The following is a 17,239-nucleotide window of genomic DNA, read 5'->3' on the forward strand; positions in this document are numbered from 1 at the left end:
TAAATCAAGCTTTGAGCAACCGAGGGGGCTCAGAGCGAAAGAAAAGAAGCGATGGGAACGGCAATCATTTTCTTTGCGACGAAGCAGGCTAATGAAGTTTGTCGTCGATAATGCGGAGGTTTCAATTAATATGGGTAAATTAAATTATTTACGACGTCTTCGGAAGCAAGCTACTCTATTAATACACAACTGCAAATAAGATAACTATACCGAGTCGACTGACGACCACTGACAACTCGCTCTTTGCCACTCTTCGACTGTAACTGACCTTTGCGCGGACGCCAGTCGTCCGTCTTATACCTAGAAACAGCCTTACACTCTTGAACTACGTTAAAGAGCACATTATACCCTACAAGACGCTACGTTAATCGATCTTCCGCCTATCGATCTCCACCCCCGCAAGATCGCTGGCGTTCCCTGGGAACGTCGACAGGAAAACCGTCATTATCCTCATCTGTTCATCCCTCGTTGCAACCCCAACATCCGCAGGCCATTGACGAGCATCCGCATTGACGATGGACACTGCGCTAGGACTCTTTCGATTCCGAGTTAAATTCTCAACGTTCGTACAATTAATTGTTATTACTCACTCAGGTATCTTGCTACCTGTCTGACTCGCATTACGCTACGGGGAGTCGACGAGGATCGCGCGAGGACCGAGCGTCGGCCCCCATTTAATACGAGCTTTATTTCGCGTTCGGATCCATCGTTCGCCGGCCCTCCTACGCGCTTTCGATCGACACGGCCTCCGGGGCCGGCCGGCGGAGAGATACACAGTGGCGTGTCGCGCTCGCGCGACCGTAAACATCGCGCCGTTACACGGAGATTTGTGCACTCTCGGAATTCATGGTGATCCTTAATTGTGGGCCTATGTTTCAGGGGATAAGTCCCCTGCCCCCGAAGAGGCGGGAAGAATTGTTGCGCGTACAGGTACGATATTTAGCGTTTGCTTTACGCGCCATGGCCGGCCGGGGATAAATGCACTGCAAACACGTCCCTGCCAACCTTAACCGAGTTCTCGCGTGTGTCTCTCCGCGATCGGACGACTGCCGATTGCGTTGCGCGCCGGGTTGCGAATAAACTCGCGACAGCGCTGTCGTTACAGTTTCGTTCTTTGACAAGTTTATACTCCGAACAACTGCCATGTGTAAACTGAACCGGGTTTACGGTCGTAGAACTCGATCTGCGCTGCGAACATTCCTGTAAACAACGAAGCTTGGTACATAGAGTACACTAAATACCGAGTGTCTGAGTCGATTGGGGCAGGTGGAACGTAGATTATCTTGATGAAGAAAACTGCATTCTACCCAGCTGAATCCAATTGAAAAGGCTTCGCGTTTACGAGTTTCGCATTGATTTTCTTACGAAGAATGCACTTGTATAGCTACTCTTGAATAATTCTTTTATTACGTTACACGAGGTCTTACTTGTTTCACAAAAACCTGCTTTTCCCGTTCTTGGTTATATTTACTTACTTTCCAAATGTCTGAGCGTTCCGTTTGTTTTGTTCCAGGAGAACAAGGATCCCGTCGTCTATAATCTGGCTGCCGTTGCTGGTGGCACTGGGCGCCAGGACAGCGTCCGCCACGAACATGACGAACGTGTCTCCGTTGGCTTCCACGGTGAGGCCCATCACCACCACGGAAGTAGTTTATCAGCGGTTCGCGATCGAGCCGATGGACCAGACCGCGGTGATCGGCAGCCGCGTGACGCTTCCTTGCCGGGTCCTCGACCAGAAAGGACCTATTCAGTGGACAAAGGATGATTTCGGGCTCGGCGCGGTCAGAAATCTCACGGGATACGAGCGTTACGCCATGATTGGCAGCGACGAGGAAGGTAAGCGGAACGAGAACAGCCGAGGAACCTCGGTCTATGTACACACACTCGGCCCGCGAGTTTCCCTTTGTACTTTCTCGCGAAGGTTGACTCGTTTTTTCTTCTTTTTATTTTTTTTGAAACAGCCCCAGTACTCTCTCGACCCTTTGCGCCCGCTGCTGCTTTCAATCCGCAGTCTCAGTCGCTCGGAACGCCATTTTCGCGGACTGTCTGCCGCGCCTAGCGGAACAGAAATATGGCGGACAGGTTTTTCAATGCTCGGTCGTGTTTAGATTAGCTCCCGACGTGGCGTATGGATACCGGAGAAATTGTTTTCACCTTTCCTTCGTTCCTGATGCTCCTAAAGATATATAAGAATTTCTGGGAGCTGGAAAAAACGATTGTCACATCAAATATGGTACATGATACTTGCAATGACATGTTAACAGGTGAACTGACGAAGATTTCTTTATAATCAACCGATAAAACAGAGAATTCCCATTAGATCATTGCTGTTTAAACCGTCTTCCACGGTTTACAATTTTCATTTAGAAAGCTGGCCGCATGCTCGCAAAAAGAGCGTAGCGGTCAGCGGGTCGAGCCGCAAATCTTCTGAAAACTCGATTTCCCGCGACGAACAAGAATTTCCGGTGCGCAATTTCCGGTCTCGCGCGGTATCAACGATTTCACGGTGGAAAATTAGACGAAAGGATGGAAAGAAGAAAACGAGCGCGGGCGATAATCGATTCCGATAGAAACATTCGGACCGCAGAGAAGTCGGATAAAGACCGGCGCGTTCCGTTCTCCATCCATCACATCCGGCGTCAGCAGATGTGCCCGGCACAAAGGAATCGCGCGATACACGTCCAGCCCCAGCGACGGGGATCGGAATGGATATCCCGGCCGGATCACCGCCGGCAGACGGGGGTGCAAAGGGTTGAACATATTTCCAGCCGGGCCAGAAATCGAATGAATCTCGATGGAGGTGGCAGACGTTATTTCCTTCGCGCTCGTTCCCCAATTTTTCCTCTCCTCTCCGCTTTCTCTCTTGGCCGCGGCCGCACGCAGCCGGCCAGTTCGCGCGGGCCAAATTCAATTTCCTGCGGCGGCCTATTGATTTTTTGTTGCCCGCCCCTTCCCCCGAAAAAAGCAGGCCAGCGAACGGACCGGGGGTGGCGAGGGTAAATTGTCGCGGCGCGACAAAATATTTTATGTCTTCGCGCGGTGCGGCGCGGCGCGGCGAGGCGCGGCGCGGCTCGCCGGCCGAAAGAGACCGATTCGCATGTGAAATTCATGCGCGGCCTGCACCTGAACCTTCCCGGATCTTTGTTCGTCTCTCTGCGCCGGAAGGTGCCACGACCTTCGTAAAAGTTTCGCGAGTTACGCCTTTCCGGCTTTCCTGCAGCCTGATCGATCCTTTTGAGCTCTTCCAAGCCAACCAGACGACTTAGTCTGGTATTTGGACAATGTTGTTCCGTTATTTACTGTCTTTGGATACGTTTGATCGTCCTTTTACTTTGTTTCTGTTGATTGTATTGTTCGTGATCTATTAGGCAAAGAAGGAGGTACTCGTTCTGTGTCTACGTTTACTTTGATGAGATGGTATTGATAATAGATTTGGATCGAAGTAGGACAGAAGCTAGCAATTTCCGTTTCCATGTACTTGTTTTAATCAAATTTAGTACAAGTTTACGTTACTCCGAACTCGCCGAAACCAATAAGGAGGAAGTAATGTATCATTTAGCCCGAGTTCTTTCGAATTTTCCTACGGAACGAAAATTTGCATGAACGCTCACGGTCCGCCCTCGGGAGACCGACTCGCAAGCTCGATGCAGGTTCCTGCAGAATTCCGGTTCCCACGAAGAAAGAAGATTCGCGACTCGTATTGCAAGTGAAATAAAAATCGTACGAGCGTTTAATTCGTTGGACGGAGGCCGAGAACGTGTTCCTACAAACGACACGAATTACAGAGAAGAAGTCGTGCAGCCCGATTGCAGGGGACCCGGCGAAACGACGTTTCGATTCCGAGCGGAAAGACATTCGGACGCGAAATCCGCGAAAAATTCAAATCAGCCCTCGGAACGTTGTTTCGCGAGGCGCCGCGTTCGAAATCCAAATGTGGAAAGTCACGGGGAACTCGATAACGCAGGCGCGTTAAGCGAGGTCGTGGGCGGCAAGTTAAATTGCCTTTCTAACGAGTTGCGAAAAATGTGGGCCGCGGTGACAAAACATTCGACCGTCCGAGTCTATATGCATTCACCGGTTTCCTCGAATGTTATACTCGACCGTCGCGGCGAGCTATCCACGATCAGAAGTTGCCGAACGTCGCGCGTGTACGTAATCAGCGGAAACGAGGAAGTTTCGGGGCAACGAAGTAACTTTCTGGGACCTTGACTCTTTGCACTGGCCGGACAGACCGCGGCCCCTTACCGCGAACATGTATGTTAGTTGTATTTATAATATTTAATATTATAAGAATATTAATATATTTAACTTCCATATTTTTAACTTCCGAAATCAAGTTTCATGAGCCACTTGACGGAAAGTGGTGTCAACGAGAAATTGATTTAACCGATTAAAAGTTTTATCGACATTCGAACGAAGAGGTAGACTCGTTAATATTTTAGAAATTTTTTAATCCGCGGAGTTATCGGATGATCGAGTCGCGGACGAGCAGAGCCTGTGCCCCAATTATTCAAAATAGATGTTCCGAATATTATTAAGAAGTCCGCGACGTCTTTCGATCCAATTGCCGATAAGATTGTCGGCCACGCGAAGACCGCGGGACCAGTTGATCGAACGAGAATTAATCTGCAAATCGTAATGTTATTCTCGCCTATTAGAGACGTCGAGCCAATTGGCCACTCAAGACCACTTCTCCGAGTGCGCGAGAGTGTTGTACGTATCCTCTTTCCTCGAACGAATCGCTGCGGCATAAAAGAAGTACAAGGCAACATCTCCGAGCAACCAGTGCGCTACAGGCGAAGTTCCACTCAACGATCTCGAGTGGCCACTTCATTTCGCGTCGACTTCAACACGCGAGTATCGCCAATATAAATCTAACGACCCGCGATTCGCCGATCGCGCGATCACCGAATGCATACGAACGACGCGTCTACGTTGTTATCCGGAAACAATCGTTTCGACGATCGGCGAAATAGTTTTCGAACGTCCCGCTTTGCGCTGAAACGCGAAGCAACTTTACACAGTAGATTACCCGAAATAATAAAGGAATCGTTCGAATAAACGATTTTTCAAATAATCGGACAAGAACAAGCAAACGCGCAGACCTATGTACGAGGAACCAATTGAAACGTATTTCAAAATCTATGACTCGATAAACGAATCTTCGGATAACCGACGTTCTACGTAGCGGAAAGTAGTTCAATCTACTTCTTCCGTGCCTTTGCGCCTCGGCCACAAAAGCGTCCCCGGCCACGACAGCGCTGTCAAATCCCGGCTACTCTCGATCGGTCTTTTTCAGACCTTGTCAGCTCGCTTTTCATCAGGTATCGACGGTTCCGGGCACGTTCGGGAAGAACAGGCCAGCCGTTTATTCGATTACCTGCCAATTAACCACCGCGCGTACCGCAAAGAATTCCTTTGGCAACGCGAGCCGGCCAATCTAATCGATTCGCGGCCGCAGGCTATTTTGCGTGGCGCGCCTCGTGCCGGCCCCGGCAGATTTCCCAATTTCTCTGTGACCGGTGCGCCGGCCGCGGATCTGTGTCATCGCGCGTCCATCGCCGCGATACGTAATATCATAATACGGAAACCGTTGCGGCCGGGGCGCAGTCCGAAGCGTCGGATTCCGGGCGATTTCGCGGAGTAAAATCCAAACGAAAGAAATATAATAACAGATCACTCTACCCTTCGCGAGGATTTTTTAGAGCATCCCAATCCTTCTCCATGAAAAGCTTATTCCTCGAACTTCTGTTACTTAAGCAACTAAACTGCAAGTGCCTTTCTACTCTGGATACGAAAAAATGCGAATATGGCAACATTCGTTCTTCAAGTTCATCGAGTTGCGATATCCGTGTGTTCATCTTGCTGAACGTGAAATATTGAAACAGATTAGCTTCGTTCCTCGATCCATAATTTCTCCTTAACTCAGATCTCAAAGGAAACGTCTGGCAACTCGATGGAATCACAGCAATTTGACCGCGGCGCGTCCACCGCGTTAACAAGCGGCGTTCGTCGCCGGTGTACAGGCGCGGAGGCCTCGTCCCCGTCGAAACGCTGCGACGATCCGCTTTTTCCAGCCCAACGTACCCCGGTGCCGTGTCTAACTACGCAAAAAGCTGGCGCGCAAAAAGCTGCGCGCCGCTCCGAGGTTTATCCGTTGAAAAATTTCCGCGTTCCACCGCGATAAAACATCGCCGTGTACACACGTATTGGCCGCCTCTCGGCTGCCACTGCTCCCATACGCCTTCCTCGCGTTCTATTTGCTCCGCCGCGCGACAAGGATTAGCCCGACAGCCGATTCCCCGCGATACACCGGCGCAACGTTCCTATATCGACGTTATATACGCGGCGCTCGCTCGCTCGCCTCGCCTCGCCTCGCCTTCTCTCGCCTGCGAAAGCCGGCGAGGCGCGCGCTGCCGCCCGCGCACTCCGGACAATCACGCCCGGCACCGAACGATAAGGTTCGGAGCCGGGGAAAGGCAATTTAAGCGAACGGCACCCTTAATATACTGGGTGTACCGGCTGACTCTATTACCCGGGCTATTTCCTTGACTTTCGGAGGAACGGCCGCATTCCGCGCGGCACCGCGTGCCGCTTTAGCGACGCCGATGAAAATATTTACCCCGGTTACTGATACGCCGGATTTATTCGCTTGAGTAAGCGCGGACGCCTCGTCTACGGCATACTAATACCGCCGCTGCTTTCTACGAGAGAGGCGGATGCCTCGTAGTACTCTTTCGCCAGGAAATAATGAGCCGGTTGAATATAACGAGGATGAACGATGGGACGTTATCACAGAATCGTCGCGAATGTTGAGAAAATTAATGTAATAGCTTCTGAGATTAGTCAACATACTCGGAAGCTATAGGAAAGCCAGAAAGTATCAGAAAATCGACTTAACCGTCCACTATTTCAGTTTGATGAAAAATGTGAGACTTGAAATTTCAAACGTTCAGCTTTCGAACATACAGAGCAAGGCATCCCTGGCATTTCTGAAACATTACGCGACGCGAGTTATTAACCCTGACTCCGAAGCGAGTCTCTCTTTCTACTCCTTAAACGCTACACGACGTAGGTTATTAACTCTCACTTGAAAGCAACGTCTCTCGTTTTACGCTGTCTCATAGGGTCCCCGTGCTGCTGCCTCCCTTTAAACTCCTCGCGCCCGTGGCGTTCCTCCCTTTCCCTCGCCGCTGGTCTGTGACGAAGTGAACGGCGCCACGCTCGATTTCCATAAAATTATTGCAACATCAGCACAGGCGATATTTCGCGAGGCGCACGCCTCCGTTACACGAAACGCGCGCGTACCGTTGATTCCCGTGGCCCCGAGAAGACGGCCGAGCCACCCGTCAATCCCGCCGGGATTAATTAATTCGGCAACGTTTCGGTTGCGCAGCGGAGAAAGAATTATCGTAGCCCGGCGACAAGAGCACCGCTGGGAGCTGGGCGGACCGTAAATTCTGGAACGCGCCGAATGGCTCGCGTGCCGCACGCGAATCTGTTTATCGCTCGGTAAGATTGCTCGGAGTTCGAACAAATCCCCGACGATCGGTGGTCAAGCTCGCGAATCATCCAAAACCATCGCTGCTTATTAAGCTTTTAAAGACCAACGTCGCCTTATTCGCGGTATCAGAGTTTCACATCGAAAAATAGAAGTTAACGGTGGACAGTTTTCTTTTCTAGTTTGCCAGTGTTCCAACTACAGTGACGTCCTTATCGATTATACTTACGAATAATACGAGACCGTGGATTTTGATCGACTAATGGAGAATTTGGAAGGACAAAGTTACACGGGATGCAAAGTTGCATCTTCGATCCATGTTAAAATCAAAATCAAGCTGAGACAATCGATGTTCCTCCAATTTCTCCAACTTTCCACGGTACAGCGATTCGTACCGCGCAGCAGTTCGATGACGGACAAACTCGCCACTTGGGAATGTTAGCCGTGAGCTACATAACGTCGATACAACATGTCCGCGACGATATCGCATAGTTCGGAGCAAGAACTGGTCGCGATCGGAGACGCGTACTCGGCGATCCTGGCCGCGATGGATTCCGTACGCCTATCGATCCGCGGCAAAGACATTAAACGAAGGGTGAGTCGGCGAGGGGGCGACCGGGGTGGACGAGTGCCAAATGTTTCGGAACTAATTTAAAGTTGGTCGCGAGAGTCCGACGCGGTGCGCGGTGCATCAGGCCGCGTCGCTCCACGTCGTTTTAAAGACATTCCCGGCACGACGCGACGGCGCGAACTAGCGCGGGCCGAGTATGTGCGAATCCGTCGATTAAAACGGGGGTCACGTGCGGGACGCCAGCTGTGCCTGGTCGGATGAAGATCGGCCGACGATACATCGATACCGCGACCTCGTGCCAGCGGCTCGTTCACCTTTCCGGGCGAGTTTCCATGTCCGCGGCGAGGCACACTGGGGCAAAAACAGATTCCGGATAAAAAGAAATCACGAGCTGCTTCGCGTTGCTCGCGGCGAATTAAAATACTATTTTAGCGCTTGGAACGTAGCTTTACGATTAGACAATGGCGCCTGGAATTTTGCAAACACGCTTCGAAGAATGCTCCCTCGCGTCTCCGTTTATCTGGACTGTTACACGGCCAATCGTGCTACGTCCAATTGGCTGTGTAATATGTCGCGGCAGGAGGACTGCGTGCAATAACAAGTCTCCGCAGCTCTGAGCGCAGCGTTGATCGGCTAGCGGCCGCGGCGATGGGCAACCGGTTACTCGACCGGATGTTCCTGCGTGCGTCTAAGCCGAGCAAGAATTACAGGGAAAGAGAAAGAGAAAGAGCGAGGGAGAAAAAAAGGGAAAGAGCGGGAGGGGGAGAACAAGGATTACGGAGAGGATTGCTCCGGTAACTGTGGCCGTTCTGGAAACGTTCCGCGGACAAGTCGTTCGAGGAATGAAACGATTAAAGCCGAAGCCGCGGAAAGAATCGATTTCCACGGTGCATGTTGCTCCGTGCATCGAGATTCCGTGCCTCCCATTGTTCGCGGGAGATTGCACCTGCCTGTTCGGTCCCCGGTAAATTTGGAGCGCAGAACGGTAGATGTTAATGAATCGCGGTTACAAAAGACCGAAGCTTCGGAGATTTCGCGATAATTTCATTATTCCACAAGCGTCCCATTGTATTTGATTTATACGCGTATCTGTTTACACGTTACGCGAGACCGCCATTAACATTATAATTATCGGCGGATCGCGTATATTACACAATTCCAGTTTTCTCCCGGCGAAACCTCTATCCGAAGGTGGATTCAATGAATCTTACAGAAATACACGTTCTATCGCGTTACACGCGCACCCGGCCAGAGCAAACAGCTATAAATCGTTCGATACGATTATCAGTCGTGAATCATTTCCCCCGTTGAGCTTAATCTTAATCAGCGGGCTCGTCTGCTCGCGAGGTCTCGCGCGGGGGACAAAAGGGGAATTAATGAAATTTATCGCGAACGACCCGCGCTCTTTCCTCGGTCCGCGCGTAGGTACCAACGATAAACGAATCCGCGGATTAAACCAACGGCGAGCAAGCCTGACGTCTTATTTGCGCGTTAATTATCCGGCGATCTCCGGGACACGCCTCGGTCCGCCGCTCGATCGAGGGAATCGAGCCGGTTCATCGGTCCGTTTCGCGCAAAAGTGGATCTGCCGCGGCCCCGCAACAGGATGCGAAACCTGCATGACCGGATTCGTCGGTTTCCGCGGAGATTGACGAGAAAAATGATCGGCCGCCGCTGCCGCGTCGTGCGAAACGCTCGCGCGGACAAAGATATCGGCTCGCATCCGCGCCGTCCGCTGCGCGATGCAATTTTCTCCGCACTTTGCGATCGACTTGCTCGATTTAACACTCCTGCGCATCATCCGCGACGGAAAACGACCGGCGTCGGACAAGAAACTCTCCGAACCTACTAGATTTCCTAATTAATTCGGATTCCGCTTCCTCCCAATTCCTAGTTTCCTACGAATTCCCTATGAACACCTCGTACCGTCGTCGCCCCTTTAAAAACAGCCCCCAGCGCGCTGCAGCGCAGTGCGCGGCGGCCCGATGCACCGGGGCTCGTTATCGATCGGACCAATAAATACAATTAATTAACGCACTGCTCCTTAAGTCTACCGGTTAACAGTAAAATTTGTGGCCCGAGCGGATAATCGACGACGCGGTCCAACGCGAGCGTAAATCACGATCCGTGTGCGCATTAATTGCCGCACTGATAGCTGCGGGTCGTAATTCCGACTATTTTTCGTGCGGCGGACAGTCCAGTTGGAATATCAATTATAACGAAGCGCGTCGCCTCGCGAGGTTAGACACCGGTGGCCGCGAACGGCAGCGACCGATCTCGCTGCTGATCACCGTAGCCGATTGGCCGAGGACGCGGGCAACCTGCATGACCGGCTCCGCCCGTTCCCGCGCCGCAGCTTGCCCGATTAATCGGCCTTACCGGTTTTCATCGCGCTCCTCTTTCCAGCCGCCCCGGGGGCTCTCGACAGGTACCGCAGCATCGCAGGTTGGCCGGCTTTCGACCGGTTCAATCGCCAGGTCCACCCACGCACGGCAATACAGGGAGTCGACTCGGAACCGCGGCTCGCCGCATGCGAGGAAAGTGTCTCGCGCTCGAGTATTTTTCATTCCGCTTCTGTTCAACTTTGAAATTGAAGTTAAAGCTGCTAGTCAAACGACTAGCGAATCGAACTTCTTCGTCGGGTAATTGGGAGGCTGTGGCCAGGATTTATAGCCCAACGGGATATTTTTACGGTTGATGAACGTTCGCGAATTTCCGGTAGGAAATTTATGACTCCGTGTTCGTAATTGATGTTTTTATCAGTTATAGCGTGTTTGCTTCGTTAAGGGGAATTGCCGTTCGTGCGGTTATCGAGACTTCTGTTGACTTACGACTCGGTTTGCCTGTCGTTGATTCTATTTTTTTAGTAAGTTTTCAGAGAAGCTTCCCTAACCTGTTTAATGGTCGAATGTCCTATTTGGCAGTTCTAGTGTTAACCCGCGTTGCAGGCGAGGTAGCAGGCAACACGAACACTCTCTCGAAGTGAATTGGACATGCGAGGTCGCGAAGCGCTAAGGCGATCGTACTAAAAACTTCGTGGTACAATAACGTCGTCGTCGCGGTCCGTGAGCTATTTCCGCGGCGAGGAAAAATGCGATCGCCGGAACAATTCGACGCGATGGAAATCCGGCGAGGCAACCCTCGCAGCCCCCCGCTTTTATGGCCGGCGTGGAATGAACGCTCCGTATGAATGCGGAATTAGGTTTTCGCCGATTCGCTGAAACGAGTTTTCAGTCGGCGTTCCACGCGACACGCGTGCTCTCCTGTTCCGAAATGCTCATTGGAACAGGGATGAACGTCATTAACCCCGTACCCCGCGATTTCTTTCGCACGTGTTCCTTTGAAGCTTCCGCCAGCCGCAATAATTAACTAGGAAAAAGCTGAAACCGAGAAACGGAAAAATCTGCGTCGACTGTCGGTCGCCTGATTAAATGTTACAGTCAAATGTTCCCGAGGGAAGGACGCTTAATTTCAAGTTGAAAGGCAAAAACGGCGCACAGATTGTGTAAATCCAGTTTGAAAACCGAATCACGGCTCCCGCCGGGTGAGACAGGGCAACGGGTTAAGAACCGTGTCGAGGCGAGCCGAGCGAGAACGGCAGATCGATCAGGATTAATCGGAAAATTCGTGGCCGCGATCGAACAAACCCGGCGAACGCCGGTGCGCCGGGACTGAAACGAATTCGTTATTCGCCGCGGGGCGGGGTTTAATTTAATGGGCACGGGGGCGGCCGTGGAGCGGAATTACTACGATATGAATCTGCGTTGTTATAATGGTGAAATTATATCGAAAATGAGCGGTCGGGACGCAACGTTCGCCGGCCGACTTCCTCTCAATATCATCCAATATTGAAGCCGACGGTAAATGAGCACTAACTCGTTGCTAATTCCGAATTTTCCCTCGCCCGCCCTCGTTGAAACGGAGGAGCGCGGTCCGCCGGAGCCCGAATCAGTTTACGTTTCACGCGTTCCGCGTTATAAGCCAACAAGCCGATCGATTGGAAAAGTTATGCCCTCTTGTAGATTCTCATTTCCTGTCAGCTCACCGTCCGTTCTGTTATCCACCTGCCAGCTGATTACTAGCCTTTTCAATGTTCTTCCTATATCGGCGAGGCGTTTAGCTTCCTATTCCTCGAGAAGCCTGTTGCCTCGCGTAACGCTAGAATCACCGAACGACTCTGATTTCTTGCTATTCCTATTATCAAGGTGACTGGTCGGTTCGCAGTTTTAATTCTAATTCGTAGATCTCTCTCGTTCGCCGCGTAAACCGGTAACACGGTAATTCAAATCATTTTGCGCGGCGTTCATCGAGCAACGCCCATCTCGCGCGAGAAATTGCCGCGAGAATAAATACGACGAAACAAGCCGAAACAACGGATTCGTTCGGTGGTTCGCGCGCCTAATAGTCGATACCACGGGAAACCGGGAAAAGAAAACACGGGCAAACTAGTTACGCGGTGGCATTGAAAGGCTCCGTTGCCCTCGACGCGTCTCGAATACGTTACCCGGCCCGGCAATCGAGCCAGGCCGGCGCACCGCGAAATAAAACCGTCGTTTAAGTGCTCGACAGTAATTTTATAAATTTCAAAGACCGGCCCGGAGTAGATACTCAGACGAAGTAGTGAAAGCAGGAAAGGGGATGAAACAAAGGTCCAGCTCGCGCGGAAGGGCGCGTGGGGAACGGGAATTTCGCGCCAAGCACGCCAGAAACGGTGTGCCGTGATTAATGGCGAAGTCTCTGCGGGCGAGAGAGGGAGGGCAGAGAATAGAGACAGAGGGATGGGATTCCCAGAGGATGGAAAAGGGGCGGAGAAATGGCGAGAGAGCGAGAGGGGCGGGGGAGAGAGCGAACGAGGAAGAATAAGCCGAAAAACAAGGAATTGCGAGTGGCAACAATTGGCCCCGACAATGGGTCCGCGGTTCCCGTTGTCGCAGATTTGCCGTGATAACGGTGCCGGATGTCTGATGGTTATCGCTGTTACCATCGTTCCGCCGCGCCGGAAAGTTCCAGCAACGTTTGCGCTCCGGTTTCGCGCGCGTGCTCCCGTTTCGCGCCAGCCATTCGTGCAATTTTACCGAAATCTCGCCGCCCCTCCCGCCGCATGGCCGCCCCCCACCGCCCCCCACCGCGGCCCTCTATGCATATGCTAATGCCGGCGGCGTTCGCCAGCCTCGGGGAACAATTTTTCTACGGTCACGTGTACGCCGGGTACGTTTCGCGTATAAATTCGCGGCGATAGCCGGGCCCCCGATCGGTATCGCGCGACCCTACGATTCGAGTCTAATTATCCGTTATCGCGCCGCGCGTAAATCCACCGGCATTGTCCGGCACCGACGAGGCCCCGGTCTTCAGGAGGCATCCGTTATTACGTGTACCCGGCGCGGCCAATATTCCGGCGGCGTGGCGCACATCCGCGCAGATATCTGATTAATATCGCGGCGCGTCGCTGCGCGGCACGTGTTCCCTGCTGGCAACAATATTTGGACACCCGATAGACATCGGCTACAAGCGGCCGGTATAATTGCCGGCAGCCGACACGTGTCACGGCCGCGATCGAACGTAACCGTGCTCCGCTCTGCGATCCACCGCCGTAAGAACGGATACGCTGGACAATGGATGCGACATCGGGCTGTTCGTGATTCCGGCCATGGTTTAATCTCCCTCGCCGGACGTTTCGTTGGCTTCCCAGAGGGAGGTGTTACCTCTTTACAAATTCTCTTCAGCAGGATTTTTTCAACAATTGCGGAGCCAACCAAATCGGATGTGGAACTTTTAAACGATGGAAGATGGAGTCATTCGATTCTTCGATCGCAACTTTCTGAATTTTATTCAACTTCACCCGAAAGCCCGAGTCCCTAAGCTCCCGAGTAACCCGAGTTCGATGCTAAATAAGAAAACGTCAAGCCCGCAAACTGCCTGTTCTCTTTAGAATCTCCCTAATAAAGAGGTTCCGTTAGAGGTTCGCAAATGGATCCCAGCAACTCGCCGGCACCCATAATGATTCCCTTATCTCCGGCCTGAGCGTGTACACGCTCCGAGGACCGAACCGCGAGACGATTTACGGGCAGCAATATTTTCGATGAAAGTATCCAGGAACGATCCCGCGAATGATACACCGGTAACGAGCCGTGTTTTACAGCGGAGCCCTGTCGAACGCTATCTGAATTTCCATTATCCATCGAGTAAGTTATCCTGTCGGCGCTCGCCGGGATTAAAAAACCATCTCCTTGCGGATCGGCGTTGCCGGGGATCGCTTAACGGCCGAAGGGGGATGAACGTCTTTATCTAACGGCCGTGATGGTACCCGGAAGAAATGGGGCAGAGCCCAGGGAAGTCTCTAATCGCCGGCTCCCGGGCGCGGCACCGTTTCCAATTCCCGATTTTCAGGGTTCGATGCTCGACGATGATCGGATCGACAGCCGCGTTACGTGTCGCAGCCGCCGCCATCCCCCTCGTAACTCCCATTCACCCTCCCACGAGCCCTAGCCGCGTTCCAAGTACACACACCTATGTCGGCCGTGCTTTCCTGAAATTTACAGACGCGATTAATGTCACGGCTGGCTCGTCCGGCGGACGCTCGCTCCGCTGCCGGCCGTTTGTAGGCCTAACCGTTACTAATTTCGTCGGCGAGTTATGGCCCACTGTTGCCCTGCGCCCTGTCCCTACGGGGTGTTTCATTCGCGCGGATTTTGGCGGACGTTCAACGCTGCAACTGACCCCGGCGTTATTAAAATCGAATCGTCTGCGAGGGTCAGCCCTTCGCGGACGAACGTCGACGTCTCGGCGAGATGACATTTTTCGGTTTAATTGCTCGAACAGCGAGAGATCACCGCGTAGTTTCCTTTTTCTGTTAATTAAGCGATTGATGGATTTCAAAGGAATCGTTTTCTCGTATCTGAGAATCAAGTACAGGAGAAACGGCTCGCCAGTGGTCAGACACGTCCATCCACCTGAAACCGCCATGTTTCACCGTGATTCTGGACGTAAGCACGTAAAGCAGTAAAACACGTTACGAGAGAAACAATTACGACGGTGGCACGAATGAATACGCGGAAGGATAAAAAGCAAGGGACTGTTTGTAGACAGACCCACTTTCCGCTCGCGCGATGGACGCTTGCACTCTCTGAATGCTTTAACGCGCCCATCAGTATAAAAATTGCCCCGTGTAATCTTTTATACATTCGTGATACGGACATGCATTTTTATGAACCGCGCCGCGGCGTTTTATGCAATATTTAGAAGCCAGAATGGAATTTCCGTTGAATTTTTCACGTCTTCTTAGAGCACTCGGTGATCTAGTGACTTACACCGGAAAAACCTATTCTATATTATCTAACCGCGTGCAGTTAGTCGAGGACTGCGTTAACATGCTGTCTTGCATTTTGTATGTCACCGTAACATAGTCATATACGTAGCTCACGAACGGCACCGCGGTAAGGAGAAACGGATCGTCGATGGTCAGACATTATGCCCAACGTAACACGATCTTGCTTTCTTCATCGAAGTTCTATGTAAAGCTGTATAATATCTTACCCATTCTACTTTATAGAAACCTTTGTAGAATAATTCTATGTATTCTTCATCCTGCAACAAATAAACTTTTTCGGAACAGTCGGATTTACACAACGCGGAACATCATCGTGAACGCAGAGTAAAAAGTATTATTAGATTAGTCCTGAATTCGAGGAACATTAGTTTATTATTAAAAACACAATGCACGAACGCGTTCCACGGAACGGAAGCTCGCGACGAGATCAATGAATCAGCCTGCACTCGGGCCGCGTATTAACATGCAACCGCCTTGCGGATCTTTCGCGATGCATTATCAACGGGCCGCTGATTTGTTCTTGGTATAAGCGATGCGCCGCGCCGTCGCGCATTCTAATTATTGTTCGTTGTGCCACCGGTACTCGCGATGCCGCCGATAACGTCGCCATTGAAACAGTTAGCTTTTAATCTAACGGTTAAATCGCGATGCCACCGTTATCAGCTGAAATTAATGGAGATTAATCCCCTATAGCTATCGCGCTCTCGCCGGCGATATTAACAGCGACAGTTTTTTTCGCTCCGCCGTCGTCGACGTCGCCGTTTCGATGTCGTTCTTTTCTAAATGCGCGCGCGATAGAGCGAACAATCGATCGGAACGCAACGCGGTTGCATTAAACGGAAAACAGGGTTATCGATCCGGGGCCGCGTCGATACGTGCCGCTCGCTAAGAAATTAGACCTGATTCACACTCGCGGTCAACGGTGCATCGCGTAAAGTCAACTGAGTGCTCCTAAGCGGAAAAATAGAATTGCGACGGGAAACAGGTTTCCCTTGGAAATACCCTAAAGAATACTTCGCTTTGGATATTTTATATATTTCCTCGTATCGCGCGCATTCCGCATAACTTTTCTAAGATTTACAATCACAATTCATTTAGACATCTTATCGGGAAATATTGAACGTTCCGAATAAAAACGGTGAAACGATATTTACGAGACATTGCTTCTTTCGCGAGTAAACGATCGGAAGTGCAATACTTATTGCCGGGATTTGATTTTCCCCGATCCTCGAGTGCGAATGGCGCGATAAAAGCCTCGACGATGACTGATCGCGGTCTAACCGTGCCGTTGCCCGTTAGTGTGGAGCAAGCCTTAGCGTCGCACGCGCGCGGTTACGAAATTTACAGCGTTAAAGCTGGGCCCCGCCTTGCCCGGCTACCTAAGGTCAACCCCGAATTATCGAGATCTGTTTGATTTACCGTAGCAATAAAGGGTACGGTAGCCGGCGAACGCGCTGCCCACCTCCGGGTGCAGACGTTGTTTGCTCAGTTGCGCCAGCAAACGGCCTACGATTGTGCCCGGACAGCCAGAACTACGCTTCTGATTAAAGGATTAGTGGATTTACGCCAAGAGATTCCCGATTGCGAGCGCGGCTGCACGCGATATCGGTAATTCCCGGGTCACCTCGTGGAAACGGCAGCTCGCTGGTTATGACGTTGGCGAGACGAGCCGGCGAATCGTTTCGAAGATGCTCAGGCGGAACGAACAGTGGATTCGATACTTTCGCAGCTTGACGTATCGTCGGGCGTTATAGTAATTATACTATGGTCTAGTTATCAATTGAACATCAATTGTCTAAGCAGGCGTCTTTGAGCACCGTCGAATTCAGCTCCAATGATA

General features: G+C 51.5%; 1 protein-coding gene across 4 annotated transcripts in view; it reads left to right on the top strand.

The window, feature by feature from the left end:
* The window catches only part of LOC116430071 (irregular chiasm C-roughest protein), a 234,152-nt gene that overhangs the window by 170,078 nt on the left and 46,835 nt on the right, over positions 1–17,239 (top strand). For all 4 annotated transcript variants that reach the window (XM_076368753.1, XM_031983724.2, XM_031983725.2 and 1 more), the window contains one exon: positions 1,514–1,836. In XM_076368753.1, coding sequence (XP_076224868.1) covers positions 1,514–1,836 — 323 coding nt within the window. The remainder of the gene's footprint in view (positions 1–1,513; positions 1,837–17,239) is intronic.

Source organism: Nomia melanderi, chromosome 6 (genome assembly GCF_051020985.1).
Source record: "Nomia melanderi isolate GNS246 chromosome 6, iyNomMela1, whole genome shotgun sequence".
Taxonomy (NCBI): Eukaryota; Metazoa; Arthropoda; class Insecta; order Hymenoptera; family Halictidae; genus Nomia; species Nomia melanderi.